This window comes from Buteo buteo, chromosome 21 (genome assembly GCF_964188355.1).
Source record: "Buteo buteo chromosome 21, bButBut1.hap1.1, whole genome shotgun sequence".
Lineage (NCBI taxonomy): Eukaryota > Metazoa > Chordata > Aves > Accipitriformes > Accipitridae > Buteo > Buteo buteo.
The window spans coordinates 10835575-10852776 of NC_134191.1; the positions used below are offsets into that span (position 1 = coordinate 10835575).

At 37.5% G+C, this 17202-nt stretch overlaps 1 protein-coding gene across 1 annotated transcript in view; it reads right to left on the minus strand.

Annotated features, from left to right (window-relative positions):
* The window catches only part of PRKAR2A (protein kinase cAMP-dependent type II regulatory subunit alpha), a 67573-nt gene that overhangs the window by 22849 nt on the left and 27522 nt on the right, over positions 1 to 17202 (minus strand). Inside the window, exon 3 of the mRNA XM_075053527.1 lies at positions 131 to 183. Coding sequence (XP_074909628.1) covers positions 131 to 183 — 53 coding nt within the window. The remainder of the gene's footprint in view (positions 1 to 130; positions 184 to 17202) is intronic.

Below are 17202 nucleotides of genomic sequence, written 5' to 3' on the forward strand. Positions count from 1 at the left end.
TTGTCAATGTCAGCATACCACACAGCCTCTCAGAACAAAATGCACAAGTGGTAGGGAAAACGTGAAGTACAGACATTTGCCTGTCAAACTGTAGAGAGAACTATGCATGATGCAATTCACTCATTCTTACCCTTTGTTCTGTATCTTCTTCCTCTTCATCTGGATTGAAAGCTTCAGCACAAACTTGGAAGAAAGAGAGGAAATTAGTAAAAAGAAGCAGTTACATGAGAACATCAAACAAATCAAGTATAAATTCCTTTCTTCTGTATTTTATTTTCCTACAGGAAAAACAAAATCACTTTTCTTTTTATGTCATTATAGTGTCAGAGGCTTAAATCCTATCTATTCTCTGAGAAGGCACAGCATGGCTGTTCTCAAACTCTCACGTAAAAAGTCTGTAACTTACAACAGTATATAATCTGCCTAGCAAGTAGTCCAAAGCACGCACACAGATTTCCTTTCAATTCTTATCAAAGCATAAAAATCTCCATTCAGATTCATTTATAAATATCTTCCCAAAAATGCAAGGGGAAAATTCTGCAGCTACATTACTTTGTTCTTTGCAGTGCAATGTATCCAGCAAAACATACCAAAAAAAAAAAAGAGTACAAGAAGGTACGTGGCACTCACTCCACCTCAAGTCAGATTTGCAAGTGAGTATCTGTATTTTGGGTTTTTTTCGACACAGAGAAATCACGTTTATACAGAAATTAACCTGGGAAATGAACAATCAGCTTGACCATAGTATATTCTATGACAAGAAAATGTTTAGTTCCCCTCCCCTATATGCTCCTATATCTTACTAGATTTGACTCAAATGAATGTCAAGTTGCAATATAAAACCAACTTTAAAAAATACACAAAGAGATTTTTTTAAAAGAAGGATAACAACATTTGTGGAAACCATACACTGTAGTGCATAGGAACAAGGTTCTGCAAAACATGTCAGTCTAACTACAGGATCAATTGTAAGAGAGGCAATGATAATGGTGAGCTTCTAAAATTTCAAAACATTTTTGTTTGGTTTCAATACTTCAGAAAAGTCTTATCTTCACTTATCTTAACAGTTACGCTGTTACACAATTTTACAGTATTAAACACAGACACCTTTAGCTGCCAAAAGCCTACAGCTCTAGCTCAGACTTTCTTCTTAATTTGTGGACATTTGCAGTTCTTACATGTCAAAGTGAACTCTACGTTCTAACTAGTTGTACAGATAGAGAAAGTGAGAGTCAGTCCTGTTTTCATCTAGTTCTGCTCTTACTTCAATAAGGGTGGTCTTATTTCTGAGGCTAATATGCTACTTGCAGAATTTTACAAGGAAACACAGACAAGCATTTTTCTTTGTACTTTTATCCAGCATCCTGACAATACTGAAGACTTGGCAGAATGCCCAGAAGCTCACTGCAGTGACATCTAACCACTGAACGGACTTAGAAAGGATAAATAAAAATAAGGAGATTTAAAAAAAAAAAAAAAAATCTAGAAGGCCTAGTATTCAGCAACTTGCAAATAACTTGAAAATGCATACAGGACTATTGACCTTGTCATCATGCTTTCAAAAGTACTATAAAAATGCACAACTCCAGCATAATTTGCTAGGAAAGACTTGCCTTCCCCCCACCACCACCCCACCCCACCCCCCACCTAAAAGGTATCGGTCCTTTCTAGCAAATTAGATTTTAATTTCTTTTTTTTGCCCAGAGAGGTTGAAGAGACTGGAATACAACACAAGCATTCCAGTTATCAAACCACAACATAAAAACCCAATCATGTAATCATTAGGTGTCTGAAGAGTAGTTATTGCTCATACAATAAAGCCAGTGTCACACTGCCTCTTCTGGTTTGCACCATTTAAGAATATAGAAACAATATATTAACAGCGCACCTACAACAAACACATGCTTTTAGTTTAACAGAGTGGTCCACCCACATTTAGGGCAGATACTTTACAAAGGATAAACAGCATTCTTACCCAGCTGGGAAAAAAAGTATAGTCCACCACACAGCCCAAAGATGACTGTATTATGGGAAGGTAGATACCTACAACGCAGAATTTGGACTGACAAGCAAAGATCCACTTAATATGCAATAAAAAGGAACTAACAAAGAGAACATTATTAGCATTTCAGTGTGAAAGCTTTCCTCCTCCTTTCATTTTACAGTAAGGATCAAAGTCTATTGTGAAAGCTTTGGATTTTCTAATAAGGAACGTTTTCTTAGAAGAAAGGCTCCTTGGTTTAAACAGTATGGTGAAACTGGAGAAAAAAAAGTATCTTTATTCTTTACAACTAGCATATCTTACCAGTAAGTAGAGTTCAATTCTTTACTATGCACTCTAGTACGTACTATAAATGCAGTTCCATGCATTTCTGGAACTCCCTGGCATATAAGCACATTCAAGCCGTGTATCTATGAATGCAGAGACCACTGTACTTCACTATATCATTCTATCATTTAAATTCTCAATATTAAGCTGCAAATTAGATTTTGTTCCCACCTCAACTGCAGGGAAGCTATTACTAAGAATATGCTTTGGAATTGAGGAAATTGTCTTCAAGATTTCCTTGGGAAAACAAGTTTAATTACCACAGCTATGATTACAGCATTAGAGCAAAACCTTATATTAAAACATGCAGCAATCAAAACAACACAGTCCTCTGCAACTTTAGGATCAAACAGCTTTGGCTGGGATTTGTACATGTAAGTTTCCCCTATTATGTCTTACCCAGTAAGGGTGAAAACAGCTTCATAAAGCCCGCTAAGGATACAGACTAGGACTTAGTACCCTTCCCTTACATATGGAAATCAATCACTTCTGTAGTGCCCATGAATGGGCACCACAGAAATACAACAAAAATGTGGCAAAAATACTAGTTCTTCCCATGCTGTCGCATAGAAAGCCTTCCCATTACACTTTTCATTCTTCAACCTCCTGCTGGGATTTCTTTTTTCATGTAGAAGTGGTAAGGCAGACATTTTGGACTTTGACTGACAGCTCTGATTGACAGGACTTTTTTTACTTGCAGGCAGAGCTGTAACACTTAATGCAACGTGTCTGTTGTGGGATGGTTAGAAGAAGGGGAGAGAGACAAAAATGATTAATTCTGACCTGAAGCTTAAATTAATATTGTGATATGCTGGAAAGCCCACAGAAAGCTGTTCAGCCTACTCATAACAACCAGCAGCATTTTCCAAATATTTTAAAACATGACTAATGCAAAGAAAAGGTGAACATTACGTTAACACCATCCTGTGGTTTACGTCGCAATACATCTAACTTTTCTTTCCACTGTTTTTAATTGGTAAACTACTTGTGGAAGTCCATACAGGTGAACACATTACCTGTCAAAGTCTATGTGTCAGTCTTACCTTCAACACGTTTTGTGTTATCTGTGCTCAAAAACAGTGTTGCTTCTCTATTCTTCTGACTGAAAAGAACCCCTGTAACTACCCTAAACTCTGCCAACCCCTGTCAGAAATCTATGGAAGTTAACTTCAGGACTCCTGAAGGTTAGTCATTTGTGGGTTACAGTACAGCCAGTGCCAATGAAAAACAATTTGATCTTTCATCTTGACAGAGTGAAAACATACATGCCCCACTATTTTATACATGACTGAATTCACATATTAACTATTTCAGTGTCCCAATAAAACAGGTACTCCAAGGCAAGCTTATTCTCACAAGATTATCCTGAAGAAATGGGTTGGTAGCATATTTTCAGACTCATTGAAACAGCAGTTGGAAGGGATCTCTCTCTGAAGGTCATCCAGTCCAACCTACCCCTTAAAGGGGAGCTATTTGCAATGCTAGATTGGGGCTGACCTGGAAACCTCCCTGCACAAAGATTGCACATCTCTCTGGCTAACCCGCTCTACTGCCCTCCTGGGGAAGAAGTTTTTCTTCATGTGCAACCTAAAGCTCACAAATATCTTGATATAATTTGAAGTGACTTCTGAAATCACACCTTTCCTGTGTGAGATTTTCAGCACAACTCTGCCCTTGAGCAAACACTAAGCATGAATGCATCAGTGAAAGTCATATACAAGTGTGACACACACCCCAATTACGTATTTCCAATACTACAGCTATATCAGCATATCTCATGCAGACCAAGCTTCCTTCCAAATCTACCGACATAGTTCAAATAGCTTTGGAACATAAAAAACAGTTTTCAATTTTAAGAAGCTTTAAGATAAAAAGAAAACCAGGCTTTTATCCTACCATCTACATTTAGTCTCTCTTAGCTTCTGCAGCTTCTATAGCTAGTTTAGCTTTCTCCTCTTACAGCACCTTCTTTGGCTTTCAAGAATAGGCACATCTGTTAACACTTCTGAAGGCTCAGAAATGATACAACTCGATCGCTGCTTTGTTATGCAGGTGACAGCATCTGCAAGCAACAAAGATCTTTCTAGCTGCAGCAATGACATAAGCAGTGGATGGGTGAGGGGGAAGCAAGGGGGTGGGGAGAGAATGAGAAGTAGCAAGAAAAGTTTGCGGATACAAACACCACCTTTGTCTATGCAAATTTTAATCGCTCCCAGGATAATACTGTTCTGCAAAATATGTGTTTTGTCAAGATCAAAGTCCTTGCACTCTATGCAAATGTGCATAACAGTTCAGCATTTAGCTCCTATAAGCAAATGAAGCCTTTGTGAGAAACACATACCATGCCAGTAGTTGAGAAATCACTGTTACTTTATTTCAAAACAGTAGCCAAGAGGCTGGGGCCTGAAGACCTTCAGACACACACAAGAGGAGGAAAAATTTCCATATTGGACTTGAAAATTCTATGTTTTATGTAAGGTGAATACATTGTTAATATTTCTGTTGTTATTGGAAGAAGTAGCAAAGACATGCTTTGCCATATTCTCTTTGCAATTTTGGATAGCACCTTCTGTACTTCAGAGTGAAATCCTATTCGCTTGTCTTTACTTATGCGGATGCATTACCTCCAATTGATCCTATGAGACACATTAATGAAAATCTACCCAGGTTAGTACATGCAGAACAACTTGTCTAGTTACTTATTCAGATCAGTAATCTTGCACTATGTTTAAGGCATTCTTTGCATTTGAGTTTGCCAAAGCTTCAAACATTTTTTAAGTCTGTCTCTCAAGGGACAGATGCATAGCCTCTTCTGGGAGCACTACGCCAGCTGGAAAGGTGACCACTTCCAGTGGCTTGTCAATCCCTCTTTGACAGCTAAGTTGCTAAAGCAGGCACTTCCAAAACGATGTAGCCGAGATGAACTTCGGAAGCTTAAACAGAGCTTATACATAGGTCTGCTGGCACAGCTCAACGTGATTTTCTGCACTTGGGAAACAACTTCAAGTTACCTCTCACTTCTATTGCTGAATAGCTCAGAACTTTTTGGTTCAGAAATTGCACTTTGTTTCCCAAGTTAAAGATCTCACCATGTCAAAGCAGACGACAGAGTCATACCTCAATCCAGCAAGTGGGAAACAGAACCTGCACCCATTTGCACTACCTGAACAATTTTCACATTTATGACAGTTAGAATGAAAAGCAACACTGAAACCTGAAAAACAGTTAAGCCATCTGCAGGAAAATCAGCTGTTTCAGCCTTCAATTCACTAATGAGAACTGACTGAAATCAAGTGTAAATTTTTAGTTAAAAGAATGTCATTGCACAAGCCTAAAACTGAGATCTCAGGTCCTAAAAGGCTGGTCTTCCTCTTTTACTTTATGTGCCACATTAAAATCCCCAGATGCAGGAGTACCCACAGCAGTACCACCTCCTGACTTCATTCTTAATTCTCAAGGAGGCATAACTGAGACACGACTTACAATGACTGGGACTTGAGCAAACAACACCCCCTCAAATCTTTGTCAAATACCAATGCAGAATATTCAAACACACAACCACTTGCATAGCCATATATGTCAAATCAAGTGTAAGGTTTTTCAGTTGCAAAATATTTAGAAATAATGAATTTAGGTGGCAAAGGGGAAGAATGGGTTTTCAATTCTGGAAACAGCTTCAAATTTCATTTAAAGTTAAAAAGAAATTAAAATAAAATAACTCGGTTCATCACAGGCAGACTTATTCTGCCTTACAGATTAACTGCGAAGATACAAAGTCACTCAGCACGACTGTGCCAAACCAGCTCAGTCCAGCAGGGATTACAGGTTCAGGCACAACTCTGCACATGGTCCCAAAGCCTGCTCAGGCTGGAAAGCTGAACAGATCATTTTGTCAGGCAAAGAAGACTATGAGACACTGATAAGCCTGTAAGGCCCTAAAATCCTGCACTGTTTCACCCAGCTCTGTGAAAAGCCAGCATTGCCCCGCTGTACTGTTGTACATATGCAGCAACAGGTGAAAATGTTCACCTGGCTTACCTAAAGCTTTGCTTATGCCCCTAATTCAACTTGAAAATGCCCATCTCTGACGTGGAGATTATTGATATTTCTCAAGGCCCACTGCTTTAATAGAGTAGTAAAACTGAGGTCACAGGCAGAGCTTGAAAGGACCCGCTCTAGTTCACAGCTGCCCCAAGGCACAATTCTGGATAGACTTTTTGCCCAGGGAGGTTGGGGCATTTAAGAGAACTGGATGATGTATTACAGTGCTTGCTATCCTTGCCTTCAGAAACATTTGATAACCATTCCCTTAGTACGATTACATACTTTCCAGTAGTATTGTCTTGTCATGGTTTAACCCCAGCCAGCAACTAAGCACCACACAGCTGCTCGCTCGCCTCCCTTACAGTGGGATGGGGGAGAGAATCAGAAGAGTAAAAAGTGAGAAAACTCGTGGCTTGAGATAAAGGCAGTTTAACAGGTAAAGCAAAAGCCATGTGTGCAAGCAAAGCAGAACAAGGAATTCATTCACTGCTTCCCATGGGCAGGCAGGTGTTCATCCATCCCCAGGAAAGCAGGGCTCCATCACATGTAATGGTTACTTGGGAAGACAAACGCCATCGCTCCCAATGTCCCCCCCTTCCTTCTTCTTCCCCCAGCTTTACATGCTGAGCATGACGCCATATGGTCTGGAATATCCCTTGGGTCAGTTGGGGTCAGCTGTCCCGGCTGTGTCCCCTCCCAGCTTCTTGTGCCCCCCCAGTCTCCTCGCTGGTGGGGTGAGAAGCAGAAAAGGCCTCAGCTCTGGGTAAGCACTGCTCAGCAGTAACGAAAACAGCCTGTATTATCAACACTGTTTTCAGCACAAATCCGAAGCATAGCCCCGCACTAGCTGCTATGAAGAAAATTAACTCTATCCCAGCCAAAACCAGCACATATCTAAATCAGACTTTTCCAGCTTGTTTTCTTCCGATCAAGACAGAAATGCAACAGCTCCAGTGACAATGGCTTGTGATAAAACTGTAATGCCACTGTCACACACTCCTACTTCATACTACATTGCAGTCATGAGTTCAGAACAGACTGCATAATCAATCATAAATGCCACCTTTTATGATAATGAGGGTTTTTTTCTTTGCAGGAAATCCAACTCTACATGCACAAGACATCTTTTCTCCCAAGATGCATAGGTACAGGCAATATAATAAGCCCTTTAAAATTACGACAATTGGTTGACATCTATTTCCATATGTACATTTGTTTTGTATATTCTGAATGCATTTTTTCAAATATTTTTACTAAACTCGTATGGGTTAATAATAATCTGGTTTTAAGTGTTTATTTAAAAGGCTTTATCATATATATACCATATATATCAGCTATAGAGTAAAACAATTTAGACAATGTGTTACAGCAGAACAGCCACTAAAATGATACAGCCACAAATTAAATTTTTTTCCACTACAGGAAGATTTGGCCAAGTATTTAAAATTACATTTCTCTAGGGGCAAATGAGAACTTTCATTATGAAAGACCTAGAATAATAAATGGAAAGTAAATAATCACAGTCTCTTTTAGATTTATAACTTTACGTACATATAATGAAAGCATCACATGCAGACAACACTGCTTCAACTAGATTTTAAAGACAAACGTAAAGTACAGTACAGTACTACTTAATTATTATTTCTAGGTAGGCTTTGTTCAGGGTTTGGTTTTTTGTTTTGTTTTGCTTAAGTCCTCCTGCAACATACAGTATCTAGCATGGAAACCACCCCAAGTTAACTGACAGGCCTTGCTTTGCCACAGCCATCACAGGGGCATACAGCACTAGACAAATAATAGGCCAAAGGGTCCTTAGCATGCTTGAGAACCTGCTCCTGGGATCTATTACAGAAAGACATTTCCTGTCCAAGAAAGAGGCAAATTGGGGGAGGGCAATCCTACTGAACTGCAAGAAAACTTCAGAAGACAATCCTCAGCCTGTGTATCTTTATTTAAATCCTTCTGCTACTCAGGAGCAATTAAAACAAAAAACTTGTGCCAATGGAGGACTGGGGATAGAATTCTTTTAGGCTCTTCTACGTCTTTGGTATAACCAGATGAACATGACATTTGCTTTTTTTTTTGCTTTTTTTTTTTTTTTTTATTAAACCAACAGCTATTTATAATTGTATTTGCTTTATGTAGTTGGCTGTTTAATTATACAGAGGCACAACTTTTACTTAATGCCTTTATGTATGAGTTAGCTTGTCTTTCCACTTCACATGCTCACAAGTGGTTAAAGGGTCATATCTTCCCACCTCACAGAAGCCAGGTGCTGGAGAATAATAATAATAAGGTCATGAGGTGAGTTTGTTTCATAGAGTAAAACACTGGCAAAAATAACTGAATAAAATGCTTCTAGATCATCTAAATACACATTTGTGCATAGACTCCAATTATTCTACATAATTCCTAGACTGTAATTTTTGAAAATATGATATCCTACAATTTAATTATTGATAATATGATATCCTACAATTTACAGAGGACTTATCATGAAAGCACTCTGTAGATAAAATACAGCACTCTGCAAGTAGTGTCTCTCCTGTACAGCTGGAAAAGCCAAGGGACAAGATTACCTGATTTCACAGAAATCATCTGCTAAGCCACAACTACGGCTCTTGCACTTTTGGCTTCCATGTCTCTATTCGTAACAGTAGAGCCCACTATCTCATCAGACACTAGTGTGCTCTGAGGCTTGCAAATAAGAGGTGAGTCTGTGTGAAAAATAAAAACAACAAAAAGCTTTCCATCATGGTAGAGGACTAATTAAAAGTAAGAAAGCTTTCCATGTGGCAGCATCAAAGGATTTCACAGCTCTGACATGGTCACAACCAAGTCCAAAATATTGCCCCTTTGACCTTAAACAGTAATTTACAATTTACTACTTCTGTTTCCAACTCCCTTCACTACATTTAAACAAAAATCTTAAAATGGCAGCAGGGTATTTTAGAATTAGACTTTTTTATTCTGTGCGGTTCAGCCTCAGAAATTCAAATGAAGCAAGCTTTATTCTTGCAAGTTAAGAAATCAGAAGACTGAAATGGATAAACATGCTGCTGACCTTGTTCAAGCCTTCTAAGAGAGCCTTACCGATGAGATAGTCATCCATAAAAAAAGGTCTCCTGGAAAACATGATGCTACTACTATTTCAGAGCACCCATATTCACAATTGTAGAAGGAAGGCTTCTGCTTTAATGATCTTCTGTTTTAGTCCATCACATAAATCTTGCCCATCACATAAATCTTACCACATTTCTAAATGGTTACACAAGCAAGGCAGATAAAACCAGAAATTAAGCACCAATAACGTTTATTTGCCTGACAAACACAGCTCTACTTTATCTCAGTTAAAAACAGCATGGAGAATGTTCATTTTACATTCAATTTACATCGAAACACCCCAAGTTCCAAGGAATGGCTCAAATACATACCTTCCAAAAAAAAGGGCATTTATCTTAGAGGCTTTTAGTTGCGAACAGTAGATAAAAAAGATATTCTAGCTGAGGAATAAAACAGAAAAGGTGTTTTTCCATTCTAGAAATAAGAAATTCTCTTTCAGTTTCCAGACCAAGGCATTTTTTCTTTTTTTTTTTTACTTGCAGTTCTGATACATGAATTGCTAAACCTGCAATAAGGTGCATAATATTTTAAAAGAACCACGAGCATCTTGGGAAAAGTGCACTGAAGCATTTGCGTGTTAGAGGAGAGCAGATATTTAGCAATAAAAATTACCCACATCTTTCTGACATCTATCCTGACAGAGAATTGAAGGATGTCAAAGTGTTAGAAGGCATTTCTGAAATTAATGGTTCAGCAACTTAGATAAGATTTTTTAAGATTTCTAGAGAATGTCCAAATAGATTAAAAATCAGATTACCCCTCATGGAACAAGTAATGCCTATTTACCTGTAGCAACAGGGAAAAATACAAGACCAGCACGGCCTTGACACAAAAAGATTGTGTGCAGAGCAATGATGTGGAAGCACCCAGGTCCCTGTGCTTTGAAATGACTGCTTCCTGTCCTGGCAGGTAAGCAAAGCAGGGAACATGAAACCTACTGTCTTTGAAGAAAAACCCACCAGCTACCCCCACTTCTGTGCAGCTACTCAGCAACTCAGGTGCCCTGGTGATTGCTAGTAATGGGGAAGGCATAACTGTTTGACTTGATGCAACTCATCTTCAGGATGAGTCAACTCTTGACTTTAGTGGCTCACTGAACAAATGGATTTGGTTTACAGGAAAGCCACGGCTGAAGTAGTCTGGCAAAACACTAATATTAGGCAGAACTTCATCAGTTAGAACTTGTGTGCTTTATTTGTAACCACTTGGTTCTGTGTTTTTCCGTTACAAAGAATAAATTAGTTTAAGAAGATTACACTCCTTCCTATCCCAAATTTTGGAAACATAGGAAAAACATACATTCAGACACACTAATTCAAATCAGGTAAGTACTTCAGGCAGCCATACGCAAGCCATGCAGAAGACATCTCTCAAAGTCAAGCCTTGATTTAAGTCTCTCTTTAAATGAGAGCACTATAAAAGTGCTCACAGCAATTCATAACTGAGATTGCTTTAAACCCATTATATTCCCCGTAGCTAGTTTTTTTAGCATGCTGACTAAAGCTTTGCATTATTTGGAGTACACAGTCTCATCAAGGTGTTCTAGTGTTAAAAATGACTGAGCAAAGTTTCTGAAAATACATGGGATGTCCTTTCATATTTAAATCAGGTACATTTAAACTTTTCTGTTCTACACTGACTATTCAATCCATTCCACATTTAATCTTAAGTGACAGCAACTTAAACTTTCCATGAGTGTATTGATCGGTATAAGAGCATAACATCTACGACTTTGTGTAAAACTTTATATTGAAAAAGGGATAAAGTGCTGCTTGATTTATTCACAAGAAAAATACAAAGCACATGTAACACCCAAGGTCACTCCACATATATACATCACAGCACCATGTTTTGCACTAAGTGTAAAACTGCCTTTTTAGCCTGTATCGTGACATACATTTTGAGATTTCCTCCAGTGTGTTTACTTTCAGTTTTTTGTGCACAACAAACCATGTTGTTTTTCATGGTTTTTTCATGGGGATATTTTCATTTGGGCTTTAATTCACATGTTAAAAATCAGTTTGGGTTCCAAACAAAAGGGAAAAAAAAAAGCGCAGTTCTCTTTTTCATCTTGCCTCAAAAAAAAAATAAAATTTAATTCCAACCCATCAAAAAGTGAGAACACGAAATTTTATTTAAAAAAAAAAAAATCACCTGAAGGCTGATATTTTCAAAAGTATTTATGTATCTGAAGATATGGACTAGCATTTATGTAGGCTTTTTAGAGATCTTTAATGTAAAAGAATTAATGAAAGTTAATCACCTGCACCTTTTGCCACCTGACTACTTTTGAAAACTGGCCCTTACTGCATTAATTGCTTAATAAACATGCATAGCTATACCTTATTCTCCCAATTAATGACTAATTTGAGTTAAAGTATTTGACCTCTGATGAACAACTTCTAATTGTTATCTAACACGATAAGCATGAACAATTATTTAGAACAAATAAATTAAAAAAGAGGAAAACTGAATGAATTCTACTCTACTGTAGCACTTATATTTGCATAGAGTGGATTGGATCAGATTTTGTCTGACCAGGTATTGCACTGACTTAAGTTTTAAATAAGGATGCTCACTGAGTGTTGTATTTCTCTTTATGCCATAAAAAAATCTAGCAATTAAAAGCAGAATTATTCACAACAGTGTGAAATCCAAGTAATTGTGAAGTCACGAATGTTAATTTCCAAAAATAAGCTTTTCATTATTCATTTAATGCCAATTACATGCCAAGAATTTTTAAGTAAGTCCCAATATTGCAAACAGAGAAAACAAGTGGGGTTTTTTTTGTTTAACGAATAATGATTCAGGCACTTTCCTACAGGAGAGCTCCCACACAATTTATCACCACTTTCATCTGTCAACCCACACACTTGGCTTTTGCTCATATCAACATTTTTCAAAATGAATTGTTTTCACTCTAGTTATGATATCAGTTTTGCAATCATTAGGGCTAGCAAAAAATGATAGAAGCATCAGGTTGTTGAAACCGAAAAACTGTTTGTGCCATTAGTAAAAGTGTGAATTTTTTAATTCAAAATTCTCTTACAATTTATCATCTGCCTGAAAACCTTTCAACAGAAGTTATCATGCCATCAGTTTTGTAAAATGGTGAATAATTAATATAGAAATTCATAAAGTAGCTGCAAAAGAAGAAACCAGATCATGATTTTCAAGTCATCCTCTGATAATCACAGTCTGGTAAATTGAAAGCAAAGAGAATGGCACAGAGAAAATCAGTCACTCAGTCTTCCTCATTTGATGATTTGAAGTGATGAGATTTTATCACTGAAGTAGCAGATAGTATCCTGCAAGAGAAAATACTCAAAACAACCTCCCAAAAAAAGTGTTGCTTCTTGCTTCATTGCTACAATTTAGATGTCCTAATTTAACAGGATCCCAAAACAGTATTCTTTACCAAACACTAACATGTTGCATGGCAATAATTAATATAAAAGCTTTCTTAGAAATTTTTTTTTAAAGCTGTCATTTTAAAAGGCTAAAAGCTACTAAAAAGATTTTACTATGCATAATATTATCATATCCTGACATCTCAACTTGTCAGGGTGTGAGGAAAATGCTGTATCTCACTAGAAAGCCCAGAGAGATATCAGACTTTAACAACATATCTACTTCACGAGATGATTGCTCATCTTTGGTAGGAGCCAGAAGAATGAAGTGTTCAAGGTTAAAAGTCCCCCCATAGTCAAAATGGCAAAGAACCAGTGACTTTGAAGACCCAATGGTCATACAGGCCTCTTACGGAATTTCATCTTATGAGGAAAGAAAAAGACAGAAACTGTCAGGGGATATCGATTTAAACATTATTCAATACAAAATTCTATACCTACACCCTCTAAAAATAGCATGTTAAAATGTTATCTGAAGATGGATTAAAACAAAACAAACAAAAAAAAATCAAAAAAAAGCCAACCATACTGTCAGATTGCTAGAGATTGCAAAAGATCGAAAATACTGATTGCAAACCCAACATTTGTTGGGGACACCGACAGTGTTAAATGTCACTGTCCCTAACAATGTTAATGTTCACTATACACAGGAAGACAGGATTCAGTAACATTCAAACAAAATTATCCTCTACATATGTAAACATTTATTCAGCAATCATATCTTAGGAGAGGGATAACACCTGATTGCAGGGACAGCAGATTTGATCCTTCTCACTTCACTGAGTCTCTGATGAAAGCTGCCCTACCAAAGGTACTAACTGAAGCAAGTCTTGTTCATTTGATTACTTTTTATATTAAAAAACATGACAGTCATGTTACTTTGCTGGTATAAAAATTCTAGGGAAATAACAATCATATATTGCTTCCCTAGATTATATAATTCAATTATTCTGCTTATATAGTTGGTGAATGTGAAAACTGTAATCTCATTCCTATCCCACAGAGGCCAAAAGAAGATTAAGGAGGGAGTACAGGAACATACAAGAGAGATAAATTATACGAGGTCACTCAGATAAACAGAAATAACTAGAGAAAACAGATGAAAACTTTCTGCCACATGCGTATGGTATGGGTGTCATATTTTGTCAGATTTTTTTCTATCTCATGAAGAAGTCAGCAAGTCTGCTGGAGAGTGGGTGTTCTGTGGAATGAATCAAAGTTATCTAGAAACGGCAATCCATAATCTAGCAAAAACCTTTACTTTTCCAAAACATGCTAAAACTAGAAGAAGAGAAACTATGCCCAAGTGAGACTGTAGTAGGCGTCACACTCTTCTTTCCAAAACCACAATTAACTTTCATTCATTCATCAGAGAAAAATTTTCTTCAATGTCACATATCAGTTGTTATAGTGGGACAAATATCAACACTCTCTTCCCTCTAGTTTTGAAATAGCTTTGATATTATTACTTCAGGAAGGAGGTATCACTTATTTCTCCTACCTCCCTGCACCCTGTAGTCACTAACCGAGGGCTGAGATACTCACTGGTATTCCCTGCAGTCTCTTTCACTACAGAAAAGCGACTAACAATGTTTATCAGGAGGCCCTATGCCTGGAGGAAGATCAAGAAACATAATCAAGCAAGTATGAATTTCAACACAGTCCAAGTTTTGGGAGGAAGGAATCTGTATGGTTTTCAGGCCATTCAAACCAAGCTTGGGCAGACCGAGTCAGTCAGCAAGCCTCATAACATGAGTTACTCGCACTAGCAGAAGGCTCAGCCATTGCTAATTAACTTAAAGCAGCAGCAAGACAACTGTTCTGCTGGGTAATTTACACTGAAATTGCCCATGGCACCACAGTCTATGGCATCCTATAGCTAGGAGATTTTAAAATCAGTGGGTTGTTTGGGTTTTGGTGGTGTTTTTTTTTCTTTTTAGTTTCTACATAGGGATAGCTGATGATTTTGGAAAGAGAGGACTATTTTCGCCAGTCACCAGCTTGTATACAAATAAAGAACTGACCAACACAACACTTGGGGTTTGTGTGCATGCTGAGGAACCTCAACATGTTACATGGCCAAACCCGCTACACACAAGTAATCTATTTATTAGATAAATTTCTAGGGGAACATCAAGCTCTCATTTATCTTTCTCCCTCCTAGCATTTCCTGGAAAAGGCTGTTTCTCTTCATGAGAACACTACTTTACCACTCTGCACTTCTATAAATAATTCCGTGAACATGATTAGATAAGGCCCCCTTTTCCAGGATGATCCTCCTGCACAGCCTGTGGAGTTTCTCACTATCCCACCCACGGACCCCTGCTTTGCTGGCTGAATCTCTGACCAGCACACAAAACCATGCTTCTCTGGTCAAGAAGCAAATGGGATTCCCTGCAGAGCCTTTATAGCTGTCGAATCGCTTGGAAGAGTTTAATGCCAAGCAAGCCAACACTATCCCTCCCCCTCAAGCAACACATCAGCCTAGGAGACGAGTAAGTAGCAAATGTTGCAGAAATGGGGAGCACAAGTGAGCAGAATGAAACCCCATGTTCTCAGTACTACAGGGTGAGAAAGAAGCAGTATGTGAGAATGTGCTACTATCACTTAGGGTATATGAAAGCAGTATCATCACTTTCAGTCAATGATTTGAGAAATGTAGAATAAAATTCATTCCTCTTTTGGACAAAAAGAATATAAACAAGATACGTTTTAATGTACAAGGTCAGCTTGACCTTTGTAATAGATTACTATTTGTCAAGCAGTTTTCTTAAACCCCGATTTCTTGAAGTATTTTACCGAGGTACTGCATAAGCTAGAAGTAAACTAATTTGCTCGAAGTTTTAAAAAAATGCAAAAATAAACTTCCTGACCAATTCTCGCCATGTGTCAGAAGACTCGTATTTTGAGTAAGTCTTAAAGAATGACAACCAAATATTTACAATCATTAAAACAATATTTGCCAGTACAGTCAAGAGCCCCAGGTTTAGATGTTTCATAACTAAAAATAAACACCTAAATGAAAATTCAGTAATCATTACAACAGGTTTTTTCTATGGCTTTATGCATCCTTAGAATTTGCATTAGTCCACCAAGGGAATCATGATCATGCTGTTATCTTCAGGCAGCTAATCGCAACTGACCAGGAGTAAACACTCCAAATGTAATATTAAGGACATTAATAAAGCAATTTAAAAGAGATTCTGTAACTGCTATGTGTAAGAACGGGTCATAAATAATTGTTAAGTCTCCAAGAATATATATCTAGTTGAATTGTTTACCAGAACAATTATTAGCCTGTCCTAAACTGTATGTATACTGTAGACAATTACTTTGTCATCTTTTCCTTTAATTAGAAGTGCATTTTTTCTAACTTTCATTCTTGACCTACTGAAGAATGAGAGCAATGCCATAATTCCCTAGGCAGCCAAATGCGTAAAAGAAAAAAAAAAAGAATTCTTGCTTGAATTTTAAGTCTTTTCTTCAGTATGTCCAATGTTAGTTTTGAAATTATTCTCCTATTTGTTCAGCCAGAGTACTGTAAATCTACAATTTTGTGCATATAAATCTTGATACCAGCAAATAATTTAGCTCTGCTCTTTACCCCCCTTACAAATGTACAGTGCACTGGAAACATGACAATCGCCGGTAGGACTGACAAGGTTCAACACAAACTAGCAGAGAGTTCTTCTGAATAGAAGACCAGAAAAGAATACACAAAATGCAATTACAAAAAAATTGTGTGTCAGCTTTTCTTCTCCATGGTTTGTTCTGCTTTACTTCATCAGTTAAAACCAGATATATTTAGATAGTACACTGAGTAATCCATAATGCAATGTTGGTCTGTTATTCGTTGTTATTTGTTGGTTTATTAAAAAAAAAATCTTGTAAAAATTGCAGAACAAAGAGTTTCTTAAAACCTAACACATCTAACAAGGAAATAAAATCAAATTCAGAGCACCAAAACCAACAAATCAGTCACTCATTTTATGCAAAGAATTATAAAATGTGGTTGCCTATGATAGCAGGGGGCTGAGTTCAATAACCTATGAGAACCCTGCCAGTTTTCTTCCTGTTTGGGTAACTTCTTGACAGACACAGCAGGTACAGAGTGCAAAAAACACAACCACCAAACAACTCCCCATCACCCCAAACCAGTAGGTTTCTGTGCTTCTCCTGCCAAGAGAAAGAAAATGGGGTCTCCTTGTATATGCATGGATGCTGTTTGCATCTCTTTCGCATTTTAACAAATCCTACACTGATCATGACCTGTACAGTGTGTATATATAAAGTGGA